Source organism: Anopheles merus, chromosome 2R (genome assembly GCF_017562075.2).
Source record: "Anopheles merus strain MAF chromosome 2R, AmerM5.1, whole genome shotgun sequence".
NCBI classification, from domain to species: domain Eukaryota; kingdom Metazoa; phylum Arthropoda; class Insecta; order Diptera; family Culicidae; genus Anopheles; species Anopheles merus.
In genome coordinates this window covers 8,163,986-8,188,059 of record NC_054082.1, presented here as the reverse complement: position 1 = coordinate 8,188,059, position 24,074 = coordinate 8,163,986, and the positions used below count along the sequence as shown (strand labels likewise).

Genomic DNA, 24,074 nt, shown 5'->3' with positions numbered 1-24,074 from the left:
CCCCTAGTGGGAACAATATTTTTTAAGACCACACATTCCCAACCATCGTCCAACGATTCGACTGCAAACGTTTCTACAGTTAGTGTTTTTTTGTTTTTTTTTTTTGTTGCTTTGTACAATGATCAACTTTTCAAACGTACAGCTGGTACACGAACCATAATCCCTGTGATATGTCTAGTTGGGGTATTATTGCGCTAAACAACACAATGTGTCTGGGAGGCTTAAGCATGACGTGCCAATCTTCTACCTCGTATCCTCAATGGTACCAGTTACATTGTTCCACAAAACATACCGACACACCAATTGGGTCGGGAGGCAATTATTTGTTGTTGCGCTTTTGTTTCACAAAAACCAGCAGCGAAGAGGCGGAGGTGTACCATGTACCGTCGTGCGCTGTCATACCTGTGCTGCAATATAATTGAGCAATGGTTCATAAATTTTCCATTGAATTTCATACGTCAAAGAAGCGAAGCAAGGAACAGACGCAGTTGGAGCGAACAACATTCCCCAAGCCGAAAAGCTGCTTTTCCACCTGTGCACGGTGGATATGTATTGCGTGCTATCATTTTTCAGCTCCGCTGCCACTTCACCCGTAAACCATGAATCAGTACCGATTAAAGCTCGTAAATAGCGCATTAAGCCGATAAAAGGAAGCGCGTTGGGGGGAGGAAAAAAAGTAAACAAGTGAACACACAGCGGATACGGACCGGGCTCGGAGACCCGTCACCTTCAAAGAAGGATGTTCCGAATCACCTTTTGCCCCTATGCTATGTACCGCATCACGGGGGGGTTTCTTTGCAAAGCGCAATCTCACTGCGTGCCTCATAAATCAAAGGAGGAATTTTTGCACATTTTATTGGTGCTCACCTGGATATATGTATGTGTGTGTGTGTAAGGATACGCGCGTTTGTGAGACAAAAATTGAATCACGGTGGATCGGCGCATCCCAATGTTTTGGTATGCTACGGACCAGTTAGATGGGTGATTTGGGGCGGCGGGGTTTGGTATCAAGGGAAAAGATTTTATCAGATTCCTGACAAGAAACATTTTTCTGGCACAGTTTGTGTCTTTTTTGTTGAATTTTTATCAGCTGGTGCACACGGGAACCTCAAATGCCGAACATTGAATTTGGTTGTTTTAGTCGGGACGGAGCTTTTTTACCAAAAATCAAATATTTTCGGAACTAGTTTATTCGTTCACAAGAATCTTGTCCATGCCACATACTTGCACATATTTTTCGAAAAGATGTAAAAAACATGCTTTAACTATCACTTATGTGTCTCGGTTTTCATAACCGGTGGTGATATACTGTAAGTTATAATTTTCACTTGTTTATTCGCATTGCGCACTTCGTTTCAACTAGCAGGGCTCATACGGTCCGTTACGAGCTGCTGCCCGTTTTGCTGCAAAAGCGAATTGAGCGGAATTTGCATGAAAAATCACTAAGAAACGAACAACATTGTGGCGGCATTTTTCTACGCGACTTTCTGCACTGTCTTGAAGCATTGCAAGACGCCTCGCCATAAACGAGCAGGTCAGTCGTGCCATCCACACGACGGAGATAGACAGAACAGGGCAGGGCGCTGGTAACAAAATGGTCGAAACGATAAATCGTGTCACGGAGTACGTGCACGGGGCGGCTCACTGCCAACGCGCAAAGGACAATCGGAAGCACAACCTCTCTTCCCCAGCCACCGCTATCATCACCAGTACGTAGAATGTGACACAAAATAGTGGCGAGGCCAAAAGATCGGGGTCCGTGTTGAAGGAATGTTTTTTTCGGTGGCACTGCGGCTGTGTGACTGTTACTGGGGTGGAGGAAAGCATTTGGTATGTTCGTCTTTTATGTTTAGCACATAATTTTTCTTCAGGTACAAATTTGCCGCAAATTTCACTCCGTCTCCCACGTGCATCACCGCGGCATGTGTCTAGCGGGAGACAAAAGTCACATACCGTCGCCAGTTGCAATAAATCTCAAATTGAAGCTTTCTCGCTCTTATGTACGTGGTTTTAGTTGCCACGTTTCGCTGGTTTTGCGCGTCCTTTAAGTTGTCTGCTTTATTGCTTTGCTACCTACGGGTAAGTTTGTGAACGAGTTCGTGAGCTGGCAGCACATCTGAATGAGTTTCTCTCCACTCATCCAATTTGGTAGTTGTTTTCTTGACATTCTTTGGAATCTTTAAAATGTTTGCTGGTGGGTGAATTGTGCAGGCGGGTTTCAGATGCTGCCGTGTCATGCAATATACTTTCTGTCTGCTTGCTGTCAAATGTATTGCTTGCTCTTATGTGACGGTAAAATTGGTGACATTGACTTGGTTATTATGCTCGCTTCGTGTAATGCACATGTGTAGTGTCGGTAGTGGTAGCAGCGAAACTATACTTTTTAACAATATCATTTATTTTCAATCTAATCTACACGTTCGATTGATGCTTAAACCCACACTTTGAAGTCACCTTTTTCATTCAATATTGGCTTAATTTTCAGTCGATAGGTTAGTTTATGGCAACTGATCATTATAAAAATAGTCTCATTTATACAGCCGGTTGCGGTCAGGGTATGCTCGCGCTTCAAGCGAGCACTAACAACCAAACCAAAGCCCATCCATCCCACAGACATCGTTAATAATGAAGGCAAATAAGCAAATGGAACGTTTGGACCTTTAGCCCCATGGACCAGCTTGTCACAATCGGATTAGAATCGATTGACCGATGAAGGAAGCAGAGTCCCAAATTCTCGCCTAGAAATGTGTTTTTTTCCTCTGCTTCACTACGATACAGGCACAAATTGTTAAGCGTCCCTTTTTTCCAGTTCGCTAAATTTACTTCCCCAGCAGAACTGGTGCTGCCCACAGTAATCTGAAGGTCGTCAGGCCCAAGGGTGGGTGTGTGAGTGTGCATTTTTTTCTTTTTTCTGCCCTTTCAAAATCAATCACTGCACGGGATGGAGTGGATGAGGTGGATATGCTAACGAAGAGCCCGAAGCATTTGCGTTGTAAAGCCGTACGGGAGTGTGAGTGTGTTTTATTTCGATAATAGACCACCGCTCCCTAGATGCGGGCAGGGATTTGAAAACTCAACGCAACTCGCACACACAAAGAGGCCCACGAAAAAAAAGTTCTGATCCATAGCAACAATTTGATTAGATTTTGATTTGGGCCCAATTTTTGCACTCGTTTTCAATTGGGCACTCCTGTCGTGTGCGCTTTGTTTTTATTTCAGCGCCGTATCCTTCCGAGCACGAAACGAACCGGACCGGTGAAGCTGATTTTTTCAACCGCGTGTGACGCGGGACTGTTGTTCTTTACGGTCCATTTGAATACGGACCGGACACGCCAGACGAGGGGGCCAACGGCCAGAGGGCTCTCAGATTTTCAGCCCAAATAGTTTTTCTTTTTCGCTTTTTTTTTTCGTGCACCGAAACGTTTCATTTCGCGCTCTTGATATTTTCATCCGATTATGACATCGATTTCAGCACTCGTGCAGTGAAGTGAGCGTTTGGTGGGGAATGCTTTGGCACAGAAAAGGAAAGAGGAGGAGTAAAAGGAACACAGAATTTGATGACCATTATTATCGATCAAAACGATGCCAAACGAGCGGAATGCATTTCCTGGGCAATATAGATTTGATTTGTTTTCGTCCACCGAGTTGCCGAAGCCGATGATGAGGGGCTGTTGGTCGCCAGAAGAGCCGTCACGCGCTTCTGGTGATGGTTATTGATCCGTTTGTCATCATCCGTCCGACCGGCCGGCCGTGTGTGTAATGGGCACAGGTGTGTCACGGGCGGCTGTGATTCGAAATGGCATACAAATGTTCGCCATCGTTTAATGAATTTTGCTACATTATGTGGCTATCATCGAAGTTGTTGGAGATTACATTATCTGGGGCAGGTTTCTAGCTGAATGACCTCACTCACTGGAGGGGTCTACCCATGTTTAAATATCAATTTAAATACCATTGATATTTCAATATTAAGCAGATTATGCTTACTTTATTTATTCAAGTACGTATCGAACTCACACAATTTAAACTCCAACATAACGAAACGCATTCATAATATTTTAAAAATCGTTCAGCAATTCATTAATCCATTAATCTTTTGCGCTCATTGGATGAATGTTACGCACTTGATCACATTCGTAGATGGAAATGTAGATCTTACCAAACATGTTCCTTAATTAATTTTGGTACTTTTTTCATTTATTGCTTGAATTCAGTTGTGCTGATGAAACGCACGTGAAATGGATTATTTCTACGGTACTCCAAATTCAATGTACTCGAGTAGTGCGACAAAAACAACCTTCCATAGCTGTATGAATCGTTCACACATGATGGGTTTTATTATTTTATCGAAAATAATATCTTTGAGTGTGTATATGACACGGTTGATTCCACACCGTTGTCCTGCATGCGCATGTACAATCCTGAGGTAACATTGTTAACTTATATCTTCATTAATCGTTATTGAACATTGATATTATACAGCATCGCAGAAGATCGGTCTTCAATATTCATATTTATTTTTAACAAGGTTCAGTACTATATAATTTTGCTTTCAACCCATCCTTCTTTAGGTGAAATTATACATAGTATGGTGCTGCTGAATCTAGCATTAATAATACTGCAATAGTCCTTCCTTCCCATCATCTCCAAACTATTCCTCCACAACCCAAAGTCACGCCTGGGCAAAAACGTGAATTTTATATTTTATTTCCCTTTTTCCATTTACCACTTAACATCGTCTGGTTGTCGCCTTGCCACGTGCTGTTAAAGAATGTTTTCATTTTCTTTGAAGCAAAAAAGCATAAACCCAGCTTAACTATACGCAATCGTTGTTTTCATTTGCTCTAGGGACATCTCTCGCTTTATCGCCCTCGACTGTCACGTTTTAGATTTGTGTCACTTGGGAGTGCCCAAGAACGTTTGATTAAAAAACTTTCTTCCCACTTGTTCTTATTTTATATCGCGGTATGTTGTGCTCAAAAATGTACGCTAAAGAAAACCCCCCAGTAAAGGCCTTTTAAAGGAGTCGGCAGAAGGCTACACAACATCCATAATGACAACGATGTTTCGCTCAATTCATCCGAAAGTCCGGCAACAAATCACGCAGTCGAACGGTAAATAAAAGCGCCCAAAGCCGAACAATGCCCGACACACTGGTTGCGCTTTAGTTCTCAAATTATTAACACCGTCATTAGCCTAATGGGATCAGCCAGTGATGGGGAGGAACTGGGAAACGGTCCTGCCGCTCCCCAGCCACCCAGCAACAAAGCACGAGCGCAAGCTTCAAAGTTATCAAATTAATTGTGCTGCGGAAGCGCACACCTAGGCAAGACAGTACCCAGCTGGCGAGATCGGGCGTTTACCAATATTTAGCAGTGCTTCGTGAACATTTCAAAATCCTATAAAATGCGGTCCCGGTCGACTAATTCGTCGATGAGCTAAAACGATGAGATCGTAGCGATTATGATTGCGAAAAAGCAGTTGGTGCGGGGGGGGGGGGATTGGAAGGGCGGAAGTGGGGACAAAGTGTAGAGCAGTGCCAGTGTGCGTTTGTTCTGGTCGATAAGTTTTCTCCGCGCACCACCATCGCTGCTTTCGTTCGTGTTTTTGAGTAGCCTTTTCCGGTTTCCCTTGCCTAGCAATGGCTTCCCGAAACACATAGCAGGATAAATACAGCCGCTAGTAATGAAAAATCATAGCTCTCGGGGCAGCAAACCGTCCCTATGGGTAAACAAACCAGGAACGGTGGGCGTGGACAGCAGCGGCAGACAGCAACTGATTTATTATTTAATAAACGAAAGATTTGCTCTTCCACTTTCTCCTTCGCTGTTTCCGTGCAGTGTTTGCTTGGCACTGAATTCTCGGCGGGGCACAAAAGTACCCCCCGTGTCCCAGGCTACGCTAACCACATTCCGCTTCCATAAGCTGCACACTTTCAATCACTTTTACCGAGAATTCGGCAGCGATGACCGGAAATTGCCAAACAAGGGGGAAGCAAAAAGAAAAGAGAAAAAAGGTAAACTTTGCCACCGTGCGGGTCAGTTTTTACACAGTTTGGGATAAAACAAAACACGCTTGTTTTATGGGTGGATTATGGAACGCATAAAATTAACACATCGTTTACGATAAAGCCTGTTGCTGGGTCAGACCGCAATGCTCTTTCGGGAGGTGATGTACGTTGAGCAATCCGGGAAAGCGGTACTTATGATGAAAAGGTGAGGAAAATCGAATAAAACCCCGCAACAATGATGGATAAGGATTACGTGCGCAATTTTCTCCCACCAGCGGTACCGGACTGACGGTTCTTCCCGATCCGTCAATTATACTTCGCGCAGAGCTAGAAGCACTTTTAGCGCCACCTGAAACAAAACAAATGAACAGAGGCTACCTCTTATCACACTTTTTACGCGGTAAAACGAATCTTCTGGCTTGATTTAGGAAGGTTGCGTTAGCCACACTCTACTCCAGATTTTATAGATGGGTTTTTTGTTTTAAATTATTGACCTAAACTTTAACTGTACCGTAACTGAAAATCAAGTTATGGTTGCACTGAATTGACGGCATTGCCTTAACGTTATTTATACACGCGTGGTTGATTGAATTGCAGTTGATACCGCCATCGAAGTGATGCTTTATGGTGCAAAATAAATCACTTTCGTTCCATCACTGCCTTTGCCTCCAACGACACCGCCATCCATCGGAATGCCGAAGCAATCCGTCGCCCGCAGATCAAAGCTCCCTCTGAGGCGCATTAATTCATCTAGGCATAAATGGATCCCTGGGGAAATTAGTGGCAGTAGTAGCGTTTTGCACAATCTTGCCCTACTACGCGGCGTGTACATATCGCCATACATCTCACCCATCACCACACTCTGATGTTGTCGTGTCATCGGGAGTCATCTTATCAATTGTTGCAATTAATTAAAACCACCGATGTGTTCGATACGTTCCACCCGGGCTGAAGCACACTGACGTTTCGAAATGAAACGGCTCACGTGCCCCCCGAACACACGCAGTGCATTACATTAACTAAAGCACGCTGCCATCGGCTTCACATTTTACCGACGTCAGGCGTTTGGGTTGCAAATTCTGAACTGTCTATTTGCAGCCTGCCTCGCGAAAGTACGGCCAAAATGTGTTCGATGCTCAGCTCGGTGAACCAGTTTGAAGCCACTGTTCCGTGTCAGTAAACGGTGAATTTCGCTGACGGATGCGCTGACGTTCGACTTACTGCCGATCGCCGGTAGCGTCCTCGCCATCCATTTGACACCGGATGGAGTGTGAACTCAATCAAACCGTTCCGTTGTTCCGACGCAAAACCTGCCGATTGATGGCTGCCGACGGGTGCGGTAATTATTTCTGCCCAGGCTTTCGTGGAAGCCCGTGGAAAAAGACAGCATTGATTGAATGGGTGAATTGTGTTGATAGACAAAAAGGCTTTTTGGTTCGTTTTTAGTCCCTTTTAGAATTGTTCAGCTTTGGGTGGTAGTTAAGCTTTGTGTCTTTTTTGTGCAATTTCGCAGGGACAACAAAAGCAATGTACTTTGATGCATAAAGTTTGTCAGCAATTATCGTCAGCAATTACAGTCAATTATGAATTTTCCCCTTCGCAGAAGAAGCTATCTAAAGCAAGGAAAATATTTGCAAATATTTGTGATAATTTTCAGAGAGCACGCCTTTTCACCGCCAAACAGTTTGACACAGTGATTGAGCCAGTGTTGTCTTTACAAGTCTTTGTAGTACATTTGCCTTAGCAGAGGCATGTTATAAAGTTTAACAAAAATAACCCCACCAAAGAACACAATGCAACACTACAGACACCACACTGAAGAAGCATTCCGTTACGTTGCTGGTCTACATTGAAAGATGCGTGAAGTGTGAAGAAATTTATAATCTAAATGGATTTTACATGTTTGCCCGCGTCGAGGATCAAAGCGCGAGGTTGAAAAAAAAACATGTAAATTTTTCCTCCCTGTGAACAACACAGACGGGGATGGTCAAATGTGTACCAAAGCACCGGCTCAGCGAAAAAGCACAAGAACCGTGTAAAAGTTCGAGCCGATGGTGCGAATGATTGATTTTTCCCATCCCGGTTCATTTTTTTTTGCCTTCCATGTTTGCATACTTCGCGTTAAACTACGATGTGTGCGTCCGCTGGGACGCTTCGCAACGGAAACGGTCGTTTGCGAGGGAAAGGTGCACGCCAACAAAAAAAAAGGGCAAACGAATAAAAGCGAGGGCGAAAACTCGGCTACGAGAACCGAAATGCTAATGATTTCATCCTCTCCCACCCACTGGTTGAAGGCTGTGCAGGGTGAATGGGTGAAACAAACAGGGACAGGGAGGAGGGTGAGAATCTCTTGTTGCCTTTTTTCAGGCTAGCAGAAGAAGCATGGCATCGTTCAATTGAAACGATACACACACTCTCACCCTGTTTGGTGGTTTGCCACGATGGTCCTGTTGAGTTTGCTGTCAGTTTTTCACATGCAAATCAACTTTCGGTACGCTTCTTTCACCACTCGTTCGTTTTCTATCTCCACCCCCATCCCCCTCCCCCTGCATTGTTGCCTTCATTGCGTTAAAGTCAAGAAGATGAATGCACAAGCATCGTTCTTGTCGATTTGTACGATACCGTTTCCTGGTTAAGTGGATTTTCCACCAATGCACATGTCGCACGGGCACGGACACGAACAGCAGTGGATCATCGATCGTGGACGACTTTCGAAATCGGTTGAACCTCCACCGTGAAAAGGATAGTTCGAATGAAAAAAAAACACACACACACACACCCTCACACTCCTGCCCATTGGACCGTTTCACATCGAACAGTGTCCCGTGCTGAATGTGAATGTTGTTGAATTTGCGTTTTTGCACGCATGTTTAGTTGAAAACATTCAATAGGGAGTGGTGTTATTGATGATTGTCAGATTATGGCTATTAACATAAACGATTGAACTGAGGTTTATCACACATTTGCGCTCTAATGGTACGATAAATTGCTGCTAATTGAATGCTGCTTTTGTTTAGTGCAACACCTTCAACGAGCTCTCTCGGCTCACTTGACTTTCTGTGTATCTACTGAGTGTCTGTCAAACACTTGAAGCCAAGCCAACCGCGTGAGTGAAGCTGCATTTGATTTGTAATAATTTATTCATTTGCTATTGTTCTCTTTGCTCCTCTTCCTTTGCAACACACACTCACACACACGCTCACGCCGACCCTTAAAACACACATCAAGCAGATCAGCAGGAGTTACGTTCATAACTACTCTCCTGCGACAAACGAAGGGAATGACCCAGTGTTGCGGAAACGTACGAATGATTTATGGTACACTTTTTGCACCGGAGCGTGCCTCTCGCGGATGTTCTTGCAACGTTTACCATTAATCAATCCCATGCAGCGTTCGACTTCGGTTTAACGATATAAGGGCTTCTGGTTCATTTTCATGCAACAGCGTGTGTTGTTTTTCCCCCTTTGCTGTAGCATATATGGTTAAAGCTACACACATAGGACTGCATGGAATAAGATATATGCTAGTAGGTACAAGCCTAACACACGATTGTTTGCTTTGCTCTCGAAAGGAGATTCGTCGAGCTAACTGTGCACAGACACAACCATTGGAACTGCAACATGGAACGGTTCAAAGCAGTGGTGACACACGTTAGGCTTGCAATCGCTTTGCATGACGCGATAAAATATGTGCCTTGGCTTACCTTTTTGTGATGAATAATTCATCAATAGTACTTTAACGTAACGAGTGAGGTGGATGACGCTAGCGTAATGATGTGTTACTGTGAATTTATGCAAGCCGCTCTTTGTAGCATGGTCGGTTACGCATTTTCTGTTATTATCTGCTGTTTTCGCTGAGATGAAGCAGCACGCAGCTAATTCGAGTACCTTGTTCGACACAACTTCAACGCAATGGCTAGCTCATGAATGTGAACGAGAAAGTACAAACGTTTGCTGCTGATATGTTAATGTTTTGATGATTCATTCTTTTCTGAAGAATTACCTGTTTTTATCGCTCTCAGAGTAATTGCGTAAATTTAAGTTTAAGAACTTACGTTTTGGTTTTTCTTTTTTAGTAATAACTTTTTATATTTTTCACATTATTATCATTGTTAACATTTTTCAACCAAGTGAGTATTCATTTCGAAATTCGAATCGCATTGGCAAGGACGCGGTCATGCAGTCTAATATTTGGCATTCGATTCAAATGTTAACTGTAAGACTGTGTCTTTGACACTGTTTCTAGCATCGTGGAAATGATAATATCGCACCTCAACCATCGTTTCCTCCATCATTTTAACGCTTACCAGCAATCATCGGAATGGCGTAAGGTTGATTATTTAATCTACCGTAGGCTCGATTGCAATTCAGCAGCCGATTTTACGATCGACACCGGTGCTTTCGAACTCGAACCGTGTCTCTACAGCTCCACAGGTTTCGCGTTCACGTTCAGGCTGCCTTCTCTTTTTCTTTTTTGTTCGTGGTTTAATTTTAAAACACCCACCATGTTTACAACCTCCGTAAATACAATAATAAGCCTCCCATCGTCGTGTCCGCCTGCAGCGATGCGCAAGGATTCAAAGTCTAGCCCGGTATCTGGTGGTCTGGTTCGCCGTGTAACCTCTGTCAAATGGAGCAGCACAACACGCCGCCATGCCCTATGACTTTGTGAGTACGCCATGAAATCACTGGGCGCTGTGTTTAGTGGCATTGTGCACTTTACTGCACTTACACACACCGTTTGCTGCCATCGTAAAGTCCGGCTGGGATTGCTAAGGCTTGGATATTTCATTGAAATGCCCTTCACAAGCAAGGGCGAGATCATTCATTTGGAAGAAGAAACACCACTACCGAGGAAAGGAATGAAAGGAACGTGAAGAGGGAAGATTAGACGTTCGTCCGTGTGTTTCAAATGTATCTTGCTCTAGGCTCGTCGTAAATAGGTTTGTTGGGTAATTCGCGGGAGAGTCAAGAGCACAATTTTATGGCTCACAATTTTATTACAAGCAATCAGCCAAAATGGCACTGTCATTCTTGTATTAGTGATTTAAGTTAAGAATTTACAGTGGAATTTATGTAACATATTTTTATGTGTATACGTGGAAAATTATGGAATCCATGTGACATTTAAATGCTATAAATTGTCTCAAAAGCGTTACTGTTATACTTGCCCGTATGCCAGTTTCCAAACATAGAACGAAACGCTTGCATTGAGAGCTTTCGTTTTCGTAACACCACGCAAAAGCTTTCCTTTATAGCTCCGGCCTTTTCTTAAGCCAAAACAATCACTGTTACATGGTTGCTATAAATGCTAAGAAAATTTTATAGCTTTATCTCTTTCCGAACAAACATGACGTGGAAATTGTGCCGAAGCTTTGCCATAAACACTTGAAGCTGTATTCGAAAGCTTACTTTGTCCTGTGTCGTACATCCTTTTTCTACTTTGTCCTTTTTCATTAGATGCATGCCACTCAAAAGCTTCCTGTGCTGAGCGAAAAAGCTTCATGCTTATGTATCTCACACTGAGCGGCTTTAGGAGCTCGTGAGTTCCCATTATACTATCGTTCCCTGAAAGTAGCGCTCAGCTAGATTGTTTCTTATCAATCCGCATTCAGTTGCCCGATAGTGCTCGTACACAACACTCGGTACACTTCTGCTCGGTTTGTCGTTCGAGTTGACGGCTACGTATAACATCGAGCTCTTGTGTTTTTGTGATCGGTTGGCGGTTTTTGTTTTTCGCCCATTAGTGGCGTAGTGATTGAAATTGTGGTCACTACTTCTAGCTAATGTTTTTACGCTGTGTGTGTGTGTTTGTGTGATGCATTGAGCAACATAATTAGCTTAATTTACCACAGCTAAGTGTGTGCCCGTGGGAGAAACCACTGGTGAAAAGTGTTTTTGTCATCTGTGCATAACGATAGTATGAGTGTTCATAATGGCTGTGCGCTCGGAAGTTGAGTGAGATTGTGTCATTTTGTTTTTCCTCTTCTGCGCTGTGAGATATGGCATGCCGGTGTATTTATGTAGAAGTTTTTAATTCCACCATCCCGTGCTACCTTCATCCTCCCGCCCGCGTAAACTGGATGCGGTAGGGCTCGTGGATACATTTACGGATTACTTCGTGAAGGCGTGCAGGCGGCAAATGAAACAACTTCATGAATTATGATATTTGGATTTTCAATCAAACTTAACAAAGTAAGCAATCTTTAACCGCCCCGTGGTTGGGGAGAAAACTTTTCTGATTTTTGTTAATACCATTTACATTTCTCGTATTGCTGAATCTGCATTGATATTGAAGCCATACATAACATACCAACCCGTTCTGTATTCGTGATTTCAATTGAATTATTTTTACCACCAGTGAAAACAGCGTTGTTTTTCTCGACAATGTTGGAGTATGTGTGCATGTGTGGTTGGCGAAAATCCCCTGACGACTAAGCCGGTACAGGTTTAATTGGATGGATTTGGAATACAGCCTAGCTTCTGGCGCCGAACACATTACTGTGGTTATTGTGAGCGGTTAACCTCTTTCTCATGAAACGCAGATATATTTTTCATCATTCTCGGTGCCCACATTGTTTGGCCGCTGTTTTGATTCCCACTGGTCTACGAGCCTCTGTTATATCCCATGAGACCCTTATATTCATATGTTCGACATAAACAAGTACAAGTTCGTTTTTTATCAATTATAACCATTTCAATATATATAATAAAATATTCAGTCAATAAATGCAGTTATACTAGCTAAAAGAAGCGTTACGTCGCTATGGGAAAGACTTATAAAACGGCTGGAATACGGATTACGAATTACGCTTCCATAGATTAAAATCTGGCTTTTAATATGTGATGATATTACTTGTTTCGTGTTAAATCAGAAATAAAAAAATGCAATAAATATTATACTCTCTCGCGCTTTCTTCAGTCATACTTATACAAAATAAACTAAGATTGTTTGTAAAAAAATGGAAACATACGCAAGGGTTTTACATGGCACAGCATTTCTTAATCTTTACTGAGCTCTCTACAACCATGTACGGTAAAACACAATTTCGTGTAGCCGATTTTACGATAGAAACATCCAAGTGAGACCTACTTGCAGATACTCTATGCTTCTGCCTGCCTCAGTACTTCATTTTTTAAAGAATGATTACCTACGGATTCATTACCATGATAGAGGGCCGCTTTGAACCAAACAACGATAACTAATCTTTGTCATATGTTCGCATAGGCCTAAACGGTGCTCATAAATATTCATAGAGCAAATTATCACGACACACTCACCCGCATTCAACTCGCTAGGCATGCGTTAGCAAAACCGAATGGCTAAGAGACCATTGGTTCGCCCATCGCTTTGAATCATACCATCAGATAGAAAGGAGTAATAACCTTTTTCCCTTTTTCCGCTTTTGCACAAAGAACGTAGCACACGGCCTATCTTCTAAGAAGATAGAAACTTTTTCCTGCTTTCTCTTCTGCTGGTCGCCCCTTTTTTTTGTTTTTGCTTTCATCATTCAGACGTGTCGTTTTCCGCGTTCTGTGTAAAGTTTCAGCTCAAGCAGCTGCACTTTACACACGTACCTTTGCCGGGACATCATAATTATCTTTCGGAAATAAAAATGTTTTCAACGAATGTTTGTGAGTTCCAACTTCCGCAAAGTAAAAAAGAGGGAGAGTTATGGCGTTTACGAGCAAGGAATGTGTGAACAAAAGCCCTTAACCCTTCCTTTCATACCGGAAGCTGTAGGAAATATGACACAATTTTATACAGTGAGGTGTTGAAGAGCCTTTAAGCAGTATTTTCGGTGTACACATTTCACCCAAGCGTAGACGCAAGCCTACATGGGCGCACATCGCGACACATTACGAGGGGAGGAAAAGTTTCGTGATGACATGTGGGAAAACTTTTCATTGATTCGAGTTGGTGAAAGTTTCGACAGTTACAACAGCCTAATCTCTATTTATATGCGTACGGGGACTATAAACGAATGATGTATGAACCTCACATACACACCACCGCCCATCCGAAAGTGGGTGCGCTTGATCCTTTTTATGGCCAATACTTGAATGGAGAAGGTGGTAATCAACCCAGCAGCCGGTACAGGAACTGTGCACTGCGCGGTGTAGTAATCTTTTTTTTCCGGCACTAGATCTACAGCTTTTACCATGTGGGAAATCCCACCAGAAGTGAGCATAATGTTTGCATACATTTCGCTTGCGGACATTTTAGAAAATCCTTCCCGGAAACGTGGGTGTGTGCATATGTGTTTCTAGGCACATATTTTCTACGGCGACACCAAACTCGAGGATCAACCACCCGCTGATGGTGTGTAAAGTATCGTGCGTTTGCCTAAATAAACGATAAACCACCATGAATATGATTACTTCCCTCCACTGGTGTTGGTTTGCCCTCGTTATAAAAAAAAAAACGGGAAAAAGGGTAATGTTTTTCTGCACAATTTTATTGGTGGAATATTTAACATCACAGCGCTTTACTTCATTCATGAAGCACAATGCAACATTCACCTACACCGCACACAAATGTTCACTTGCACAGATTTCACACAAAATCGCAACTTACTGGATTGTGCATTCGTTGGTTTGTGCTGTCATTTTTTTATGTTCATTTAATTTTAATCAACGCCAGCTTATTCAGCCCTTTTAACTCTTTATCCGTAGCTCCACCTCAGGCGTGGATCAATAAATGCAAAACTCAAACATTCTCGTGATGGTTAATGCTTCAGGACACATGCGTATGGCTTCCAGGCTATACTTTGTTAATGCAAATTTTACTCGAGATTAACTTTTCCTCGACTATGAATAATTTGCTTCGCTTACCTTTACAGTGGATTGATAAGAGTCACATTAATTTCAATGTTTCGCCACAATTACGAGAGCGGAATTCTCCTTTGTTTCCGAACATATCTGTCAAACAATTGCTACAGAGCAATCGATCGTGCGAAACTGCTAAAATTATCCCGAACACAGTGATGTGGTCGTACGTAGAAACTAGAGTAATCCCATCGGTATGTGACACATGGCAGCTTGTTGCCATCGGACACGGTCGTACCGGGCTGGCAGTTAATATTCGGGGCCTCCCCTTACAAGCGTTTCGTTTCGCTGCATTGAATAGCCAATAGCTCACTGTCTCACTGCTGGCCAGTTTCGCCGATTGGTTTCGGTCCAGGCAGGCAGAGCAACTTTGTCCATTGTCGGTAGTATAATACCATTACGCTTTTGGGGGTGAAATGTAACGCAGCTGAGGGATTTGGCACGACTAATGAATGTTTCTACTGTGCGAAGCATTGTGTGATGCTTCGCACTAACCGTACAGCACGATTACTCCCACTGGATACGATTGTCATAACACACGTGCATAGGTGGTTGATAGGTGTATGTTGCTACTCCGCTAGGGAAGATAAGACTCCCACACGCAACTAGGGAGCAACGAAGCAATTAAAAATGTTCAATCATTCATTAATAGTTATACCGTTTTTCCCGGCAGCGATAAGTTATTTTGTGTGTTTCGTTCGAACTCAAATATGAATTTCTGTGAAACTTTTCTAACTTAGATTAAAAGAAAGATAACTGAGAATCCTGAACCATTCTGACCTTTCATGATTCTGGCAATCATAACTGTTTCAATATAGCCCCAACATATCACTTTAATAGATTAAAAATCTGGAATTCATCCCACCCGAATCGGCACGTTTTTTCCTCGTATTCAATATGAAACTCCACACCAAACCCATCACGAGTTGCAATTGCGCTGAATAAATTCCATCCTGCGAGGCGCATGAAAAACATTAAACATTAAACATGGTAGCTGTAAATACGACTAGGCTTTTCAGTTCGGTTTCGCTTTGATCTTGCGAGTGTATAATAATATTTGCCAGGAGAAATCTGTTCCGGTGAACAACAAGAAAAAAAACATCTGCAAGTGTGATTCCCATTTTCAATTTACTTAACTGGCCATCGCCATCGTGTACGAATGCGGCTCAGATACGACTCAAACGCACCATACGTTTAGAAACTTAGCCTTACTTTAACTCATACCTTGTTCTGTTCGTTGCAGTCGTTACATTTGGTAGGATAAATTACTCCAGAACGTTAAACAGCAGTTTATGTTTGTTCTACAAGATTACGCTTCGCAACCGGCAACGTATAAATTAAATTTTTAAGTGTCGAAGGTGAAATGGTTTGGTAAATGAGGCAGCTTAAGTTGAAAATTTACTGTATTGCAGATTATGTTTTCATTCAGCAATGAAACAAAAAACCTATCTTCATGTAACGATAGAGAGAATTGTTTTATTCTTTCGGCTTTAATTTTGTGTCCGTTTCAAAACTAGTATATTTACAATGCTTCTTGCAGTTCACTGCGAAAGCACTGTGGTCCTGTTTGGTTTAAGGGTGCTTTTTTCTCTCTGTTCTAGGAAAGGCGCCTTCCCACTTTACCGGTCTATTTATTGTACTTGGTTTGCTCGTGAACATTTATTATTTACAACCATTTCCCAACATTTGCCGTGTCCGTTGGATCGCTGCACTAATCGACCGCTAACAACCGGGCGTGTTTCTCGAGCACTGTTCCTAGAGCAAGTTTACCTTTCTTTCACACCGAGCGGTCGGAAACTTTACTCGGCGGTCCGCTTGCAATGCTTTAGGGACAAGTAACAAAATGGAGACACCAAGCGCTAACCCCTCATCCCCTTCAACGCTCAACTGCTTCCTTTGGCACGTTGTCCCGGGTACAGCAAAGTTACCGCCTCCAGCCCTTCGTGTAGTCGTTAGCAGTTTCTTTGATTAATTTTACTCATTATCGTTTACTTCGGACCCGCGGTGAGAGGGACTTCAAGTGCAGCCGAAAATGGGTTTAGGCAGCATGCTAGCCCAGTACAACCGGCCAGAAGAAATATGCTTGCTGCCGAATTTCAGCACACCTCGCCCACCCTTTCAAGCAACAAGGTGAAAAGTTTCTTACCGACTTCGTAAGTTTTCCCTCAGGTTCATGTCAAGCGTGAAGGCGGTGCAGCGGACTAAGATAACGGCTTTCGTTTTCGTCTTCGTGGTTGAAGTTTTTGTACCAATTAACACTTTGCGTTTTAGATGTAGGCTGCTTAACTATGGGAATAATTACTATTAGATTTACCCAGTTTATTAGTACTGGATTAGTAGAGCCAACCTCAACCAATGTCGAACGCAAATATCTTATGTTTTATGTTATGGTATCTAATTAGACCGGACAGTTACCAAGCATACCACTGTTATCCAAGCCAATTAAAATAATAGTTAGTCAACAAACTAACTTTTATACATCAATGCAAAGCCCTTTTTTAATGGTGTGTTGAAAATTCCCAGAAATTCTCACGCAATGAGATTACGTTTTATGCCTGCTTTTGGCACTGACACACAATGATTTGATGCTTTTGTTGGTCCAGCTTGGTACTTAATGGATCATTACGGTGATGAGCTTTTCATGTTTTCCTCGCGGCACAATACGGCTCACCATGCCTACCAAAAAAAAGGAAAAAAACAATTCCAAATAAACATTCACCAGCGAAAAGTTTGTTTGTGTACGAGTGGCTGTGCATTTGGCTGCTGCGAAAACAATAATAACGCGAACTTTCAAAATTCGGCGTCGCGCTAAAGTGGATTCACGACATCGCAACCAACCGCTAGGGATAAACGCTCCGACTGTAGAAGAGTGGACCAAAAAGGGTGCTAATGGATCGGGCTGCACATCCGTTTAGTTGCAAGGGTGTGTGAAAATATTAAACTTCTTTCTATTACAATCGGCAAAGCGCCAGCATGCTTTCGTGCCATCCGTGTTTGACAAACGCACCGGCTGAATGATGATGTCTCCATAGGAAGGGTTTTTTCTCTTTCTCTTTTATACTTTTTCACACACACACACACACTCGCTTTTGCGTTCCGCTCTGCCCAACGAACCGCATTATCTTTCATCATGAAAATGAGCGTAATAACTCTTTCTCAAACCCCGGCAGTTTATTATCATTTTCGTGCCGTGCCTTGCGTTTTTGTTCCGATGTTTGTGATTAAGCTTTAGTAAATTAAGGAAAAAATGTGGCCAAAATCTCAAAGGTTACAATTTTATGGGCCTTTCGTTTGCTTTAGTTTTTGTTTTCGTTGGCCCCGATACAATTTTGTTTTCCTTTCATCTTTCCTAGCGAGTAGTAACCATAACGAAAAAAAATACCCGAAAACAAAAACGAATACAAAATAGGACAAAGAGAATTTTATGGTATATTCACTCACCATTCTTCTTTTTTTGCGCCGTGAAATGCAAATCAGTATTTTCAGCATGGTTGCATTTTTATTGCCCTACAGAGTGCTTTGCCCGCTTCCCCTTTCCGTATGTCACGATCCGTCTATGCTGACGAACGATATTTATTCCCGATTGCATTTCCGTACAATAGCACACCATGGAAAGGGGGCTTTTATTCATTTTATGGTGTATATGAAATACATTTTACAATTGAGCGTTGTGTTTTGTAAATTGTACCGGTTTCCATGTGTTTCCGTCATTGTGAAACGAACGATGTCTTGCATAAAGCATGTGCGTTACGCTATGTCGCTTGTAAATGGGAATTGGGCATACAAAATAAAAATACATGAAATTTTTTGCATGTGTTTATACTTCTTTATTCCTTTTGAAAATTTGGCATTTATTAAAAAAAAGCAAGAAAAAATGTTTGCTGCAGACGCATGGTTTCCGTTACTGAGACTAAAATGGAGACGCCTGGTACACCAGCTAGCCCATGGAGGAGGCGCCTGGTGATCGCCCGGTTGTTCAATATTGTCAACAACCATTCTTTTTTCAGTCAAGTAAAAATGTACAAAAAGGTATGCTCAACTTTGCAAAACAGCAGTAAAACAAGCAAACGCTTGTAACAATATGGGTGAAACGATGGTGGAAACAAAAAATAAAACAAACTTTTTCAATCAGCCATTGTTTCGGAGGGTGGCATTACATTTTTAAGCTGTCATGTTCTTTTTTGCTTCTTTCGCATCTCCCCGCCGTAGCGCTTTTTTGAGTGTGTAAGTTTTTGTTTCGAAGTCAAAGGTTGGATCACTAAAATGCGTTTCAAAGCGGTAAATCAGCCAGGCAGAGGAGTGGATGTGCTTAAAAAAAAGAATCAAAAACCGCCACAAAATATAACCACCGACGGAAGGTACACTTCAAGCGCATGTGGTTAAGGATAGCAACAGCTTGGGTGGGCTATATTCCAACCCCTTCCAAAAAAACGCAGATCGTTCCAGCTGCATAACCACTTTTGGCATTTGGTGAAAATTTATGGTGGTGCGACAGTATGCTTCTCCCCTCCTTTTTACCTCTCCTCAAGCATTGCCCGGAGCATTGCTCCCAATGCAGTACTGTAACTGTGTGGAATTATAAATCATTTCAATACGATACGTTAACCAGATGGTTTGCCGTGCCTCCGAACGTTGAAGCTGTATAACTTGCCAGACATTACGTGTACACTGTGTTAGCATTTGCAAAACTCGCTACAAGTTCGATTTCCGTACGCTTCTGTAATGATGCAAAATTCAAGATGCCATTTACTTTGCATCTATTTCCTGTTGGACTGACATCTGCAACTATTTACTGCCAATGACAGCCGGACTATATCGCTACCAATTTTGAAACCATGCACACATTGTATGGTAACCATATTTGCACAAGTCGTTAGACGTGTTTTCAAGACAGGAACGTGCAAACATGTGCCACTTCTTAGATTATCGATTGAGAGTAGCGGCCCAAGGCTGTGCGGTTCTTCTTGCGAGCCGTGAAGTCTTAAATCTAGATTTATGCTGACGATATAATGCATCTAAGTTGAAGCAAGGCGCAAGTGTGCGCCTCCTTGTTAACATGGCCAGAAAGCATACTAGACATGGCTGACAGTTCCATTGAAATGGTAATTTTTACATCCCACAGACACTTACTCTAGCAACTGGAGGAGAAAGCAAATTGCAGGATGAGTGCATCCACTTAGCACAAAAGCCGACGTCATGCATGACAAAAGCCCACGATGTTGGCAGTGAAACAGAGGCAGCAAATAAAAGCTTTCGATTGTAATGTGATACTAAAGACTTAAATATCAGCCATAAATGCAATGATTTAATGATAGTTAATGGTACTAGAGTAGATTTAAAAGAACAAACCGTACATTAATGCATTATGTGAAGTACTGGTGCTAACTTCTCTTGCAGTAAAAGTGCCTGGGCAATGAAAATGATAAAGTATCACTTAGGATTTGTTTTTTGTTCGCTATCAAACGTTAGTAAGAACTGTGCACACGCTCCAGTTCACAAGACCGTCCGCCCAAGCCCGATCTCGCATCGCACCACAATCCGGAGGCCGTTATTCAATCAATCGAATAGCCTGACCTCAATGCTTTGGAAGGCGTATAATTGACTTTGTGCGCTTGTCGCTTTCGTAATCGGAGCATCAAACATGAACGGTCCATACCGATGAAAATCAAGATTAGTCAGTCGGGCGAAGTTTGTTGTACCCTGGCAACGGTTTTACAACGACGAGTGCGGATTCAATTTCGATGGCAGTGGCAGTGTAGTTGGTTTTCTTACCCAATGCTTTCCTTCTCTTCATTTGCTCGGTTCAATTTTTGCACCACAATGTACCATCATCCCCTAGCGATAGAAGATGGTACCGGCGGATTGTTCGAGCAAACCTTTTGCTTTTTACCTCTGGTTTCTCCGGTTGCATATCGAGAAGCTTCCCTTCTTTTTTCCTCTTTTCGCCTCTCTTCACCCACTCCAACGAAGAGCTTCCGAACGAATGCTTACTCAGGTGAAAAAAGTTGTTCCAGCTTCGAGACGACCATTTCCTTATCGATGATATTTGCGTTTTGTTGTAGTGTGGCGCAATTTGCCCTGTGCAACAACCACGGGTACCACAGTGGAAAGTTCAATACTGCATTGCCGTACGAATTGCATGGTAACGGGATCGCGCGATGCATGCGCCCATGCACACTGCGGAGAATTGTTTGCTGAATTCTATTATTTGCCGCTGTGTGGCGATGCTTGTCTCAGCAGAAAGCAGGCAATCTCTTGCGAAAAGGCGAGGAGGGCGTCAAAGGAGGGACCACAAGTTTGGTTTGATGGTTGAAGCTGATGCAATTATGTAAACGACACAGACACACCAACGGGCGTATTATGGAGCGCAGTACGGTGCAGCGCAGCTGTCCCGCTGACTTTTGAAACGAGTCGTAGCTTTCTGTTCGGTGCCAATCAGCGTTTCAATTTCACCGCTAAACCGAATCAACGTCAGCAAAAGTGGTTCGGTGGTTTATGTCAAGGATTGATCAGTCAATTGAATTGGCAATGGAATGATGTTACTAAATATGATTACAATTGAATAATTATTATTTTACTAACTCTGTTAAATTGGAACTAGTGTACCTGCTCTCATACGTGGAAAATATGTGAAATAGTATTTTGAAAGACTAAATATATGTATAATTGGTCCGTACTTCGCTCAATCTAAAATTCCAATTAGTCTCATATATTGAGCCACGGATCTTGCTGGTCCATGTGTGCCAAATGCAACCGGCTCCGCTGTGTCTGCTCCATTGGTGCATTATTCCATTCCCCAAACCATGCAACGTTATTCGCTTCACTTCTAGCAGCACTCCAATAAACACATCACATCCTCCCGTACTGATAGTTGCGTGCTTTTTCCGCTTGCTCATCCTCTCCCATCCAGGCTCTATTACACACGCATGACGTGGTAGCTAGGGAAGTATACGGCGAAGAAGCGCTTCGTGTAACGCCACCACCGATCGCGCCCTACCTGAACGGCGGAAACGATGAACTCGACAACGGTGATGCCGGAGAGCTACAGCACGTCACGCGCGTCCGGCTGGTGCAGTTCCAGAAGAACACGGACGAACCGATGGTAAGCGCAACGGTTGCAATTTCTTCCTCCCCCCCGTTTCGATGGATCGTGTTTCAATTTTCAACAAAATTGACCCCCATACCCCCCGTTCTCTGTTACCCCATTTTAGGGTATCACGCTGAAGATGACCGAGGACGGCCGGTGCATCGTGGCCCGGATCATGCACGGTGGCATGATTCACCGGCAGGCCACGCTGCACGTCGGCGACGAGATACGGGAAATCAACGGCCAGCCAGTGCAGCATCAAACAGTCAGTCAATTACAGCGATTGCTGCGGGACGCGCGTGGTTCTGTTACTTTTAAAATAGTTCCTTCATATAGAAGTGCCCCACCGCCGGTTGAGGTGAGTAGCTGCAGGGTATGCGTTAAAAGGGCGACCTAATGACAACGCAGGTTGTTCTATAAACAGAAAAGTGAGGGTTGAGCCTATCAGTTCTGCTCGATACTGCTGCTCACTTTGCAGTAATCATGTCAGGGCTCCCACACCTTTCCGAGGGACTCAATTTACTTCCCTGAAAGCTTCAATCGCGTCACGAGCCAATAGCCAAAAAAGCAACCCAATTCCGACGATTTGTTTGAAGCAGCAGAAACATATGTTCCACTTTTGAAATCCAATTTACCAGCCCCTCGTACGCACATGAATTTGATTGTTTGCATATCATATTTTCTTCTCTATCCGCACACTTGCACACATGCGCACACAAAACGCGAGCAGCTATTCAGGATAAGACCAGCACCGGTTTTAGTAAGTATTTTCATCGGTACTACACTTCTTTTGTTGTCATGTCCCATTTGCAACCAATACACCATATCATGTTCAATGTTCACGGGTGGCAATTTCGTATTTCCTGTGTTCATTTTGTTTGTTTGTGGACCCAGGTTCCATTCAATTCGATTCGTGTGTGCTTTGTTCGACTGTTCGTTTTTAATTTTGTGTTGTATTTAATTTCCTTTCCCTTTTTTGTACCGTTTCGCTCATCCACACTGTGAATAATCTTGTGTATTGTACATGTTAATTGACACACTTGCCATATAATCAATGCACAAATCATTACAATCAACCTCTCCACTCTCTACCCATTTCTGGTTGATCAGATTTTCGTACGAGCGCAGTTCGACTATGACCCGCTGGACGACGAGCTGATACCTTGTGCGCAGGCAGGGATAGCTTTCCGTGTCGGTGATATTCTACAGGTCAGTACTTGGTCGCGGCCCCGGTGAGCGATGGCTTCCATTAACTCACCATTTTAACTCATTATCTATCGTGCTCGTTGTCTCTCTTTCTCTCTCCTTCAAATACACACGCACACACACTGTAGATTATTAGCAAAGACGATCATCATTGGTGGCAGGCCAGGCATGATGCGGCGGGAGGTTCAGCCGGATTGATACCCTCACCAGAGCTTCAGGAATGGCGCATCGCATGCCAATCGGCGGACAAATCCCACAAAGAACAAGGTAAGCCTCTGAGCTGACTGGCCCTTTGGCAACCGGTCGGTCGCTTGGTAAAGGGGTTATAATTTGCTTACACAGCGATTTCACAGCTTAAACAACCCCTGCGGTAATCTTAGTTGGCGGGAAATGGTGATTAAAATTAAAATCGATCGCGCTGACAGTAAGCTTATTATAGCCACCAACAGTTACCAACAGTAGATTGTAAACTGCATAGTATAAGTAAATATATATTGTTTTTAAAATCCCTTGTGGCAATAATGTATAAATGTAACGATAGTAGACCAGTTTGTAGCACAAACCTGCCCAAACCTGTGTCATATATTGCCAGATTGTTACTACAGTTCTCACAGAGCTCACAACCATTAACAAAACTTACACAAATTCACTCACCAATTAGTCATGCGTCATGTCTGATCCATACTGTGTAATGGCGATCCGTGTTCGTTGCAATCGTTACTGCTCTGTTTCCTATCTGTCTGTATGTTTGTATTCGTGTGTATGTCGATGTGCCCTTTTTCCTTGTTTCCTAACTATACGCTTTCAGTTTTGTGTTCCAATTTCCGACTAATGTGAGAATGGTAAACTGATGAATGCTCGTTTGTGTTTTTCCTCTTCTAACTCATGTTTTATCCGAGAACAATCTATCCGTCCCTATTATTTTTTTATCTATACAGTGAAT

The 24,074-nt window shown here is 42.9% G+C and overlaps 1 protein-coding gene across 17 annotated transcripts in view; it reads left to right on the top strand.

The window, feature by feature from the left end:
* Positions 1-24,074, top strand: part of LOC121589497 (peripheral plasma membrane protein CASK) — a 204,708-nt gene that overhangs the window by 172,115 nt on the left and 8,519 nt on the right. For 12 of the 17 annotated variants that reach the window (XM_041908449.1, XM_041908444.1, XM_041908446.1 and 9 more), the window contains 5 exons: positions 21,749-21,940; positions 22,050-22,283; positions 22,656-22,685; positions 23,027-23,134; positions 23,260-23,398. In XM_041908449.1, the coding sequence (XP_041764383.1) occupies positions 21,749-21,940; positions 22,050-22,283; positions 22,656-22,685; positions 23,027-23,134; positions 23,260-23,398 (703 nt within the window). The remainder of the gene's footprint in view (positions 1-21,748; positions 21,941-22,049; positions 22,284-22,655; positions 22,686-23,026; positions 23,135-23,259; positions 23,399-24,074) is intronic. The other 5 variants (XM_041908455.1, XM_041908453.1, XM_041908458.1 and 2 more) reach the window with 1 other exon arrangement.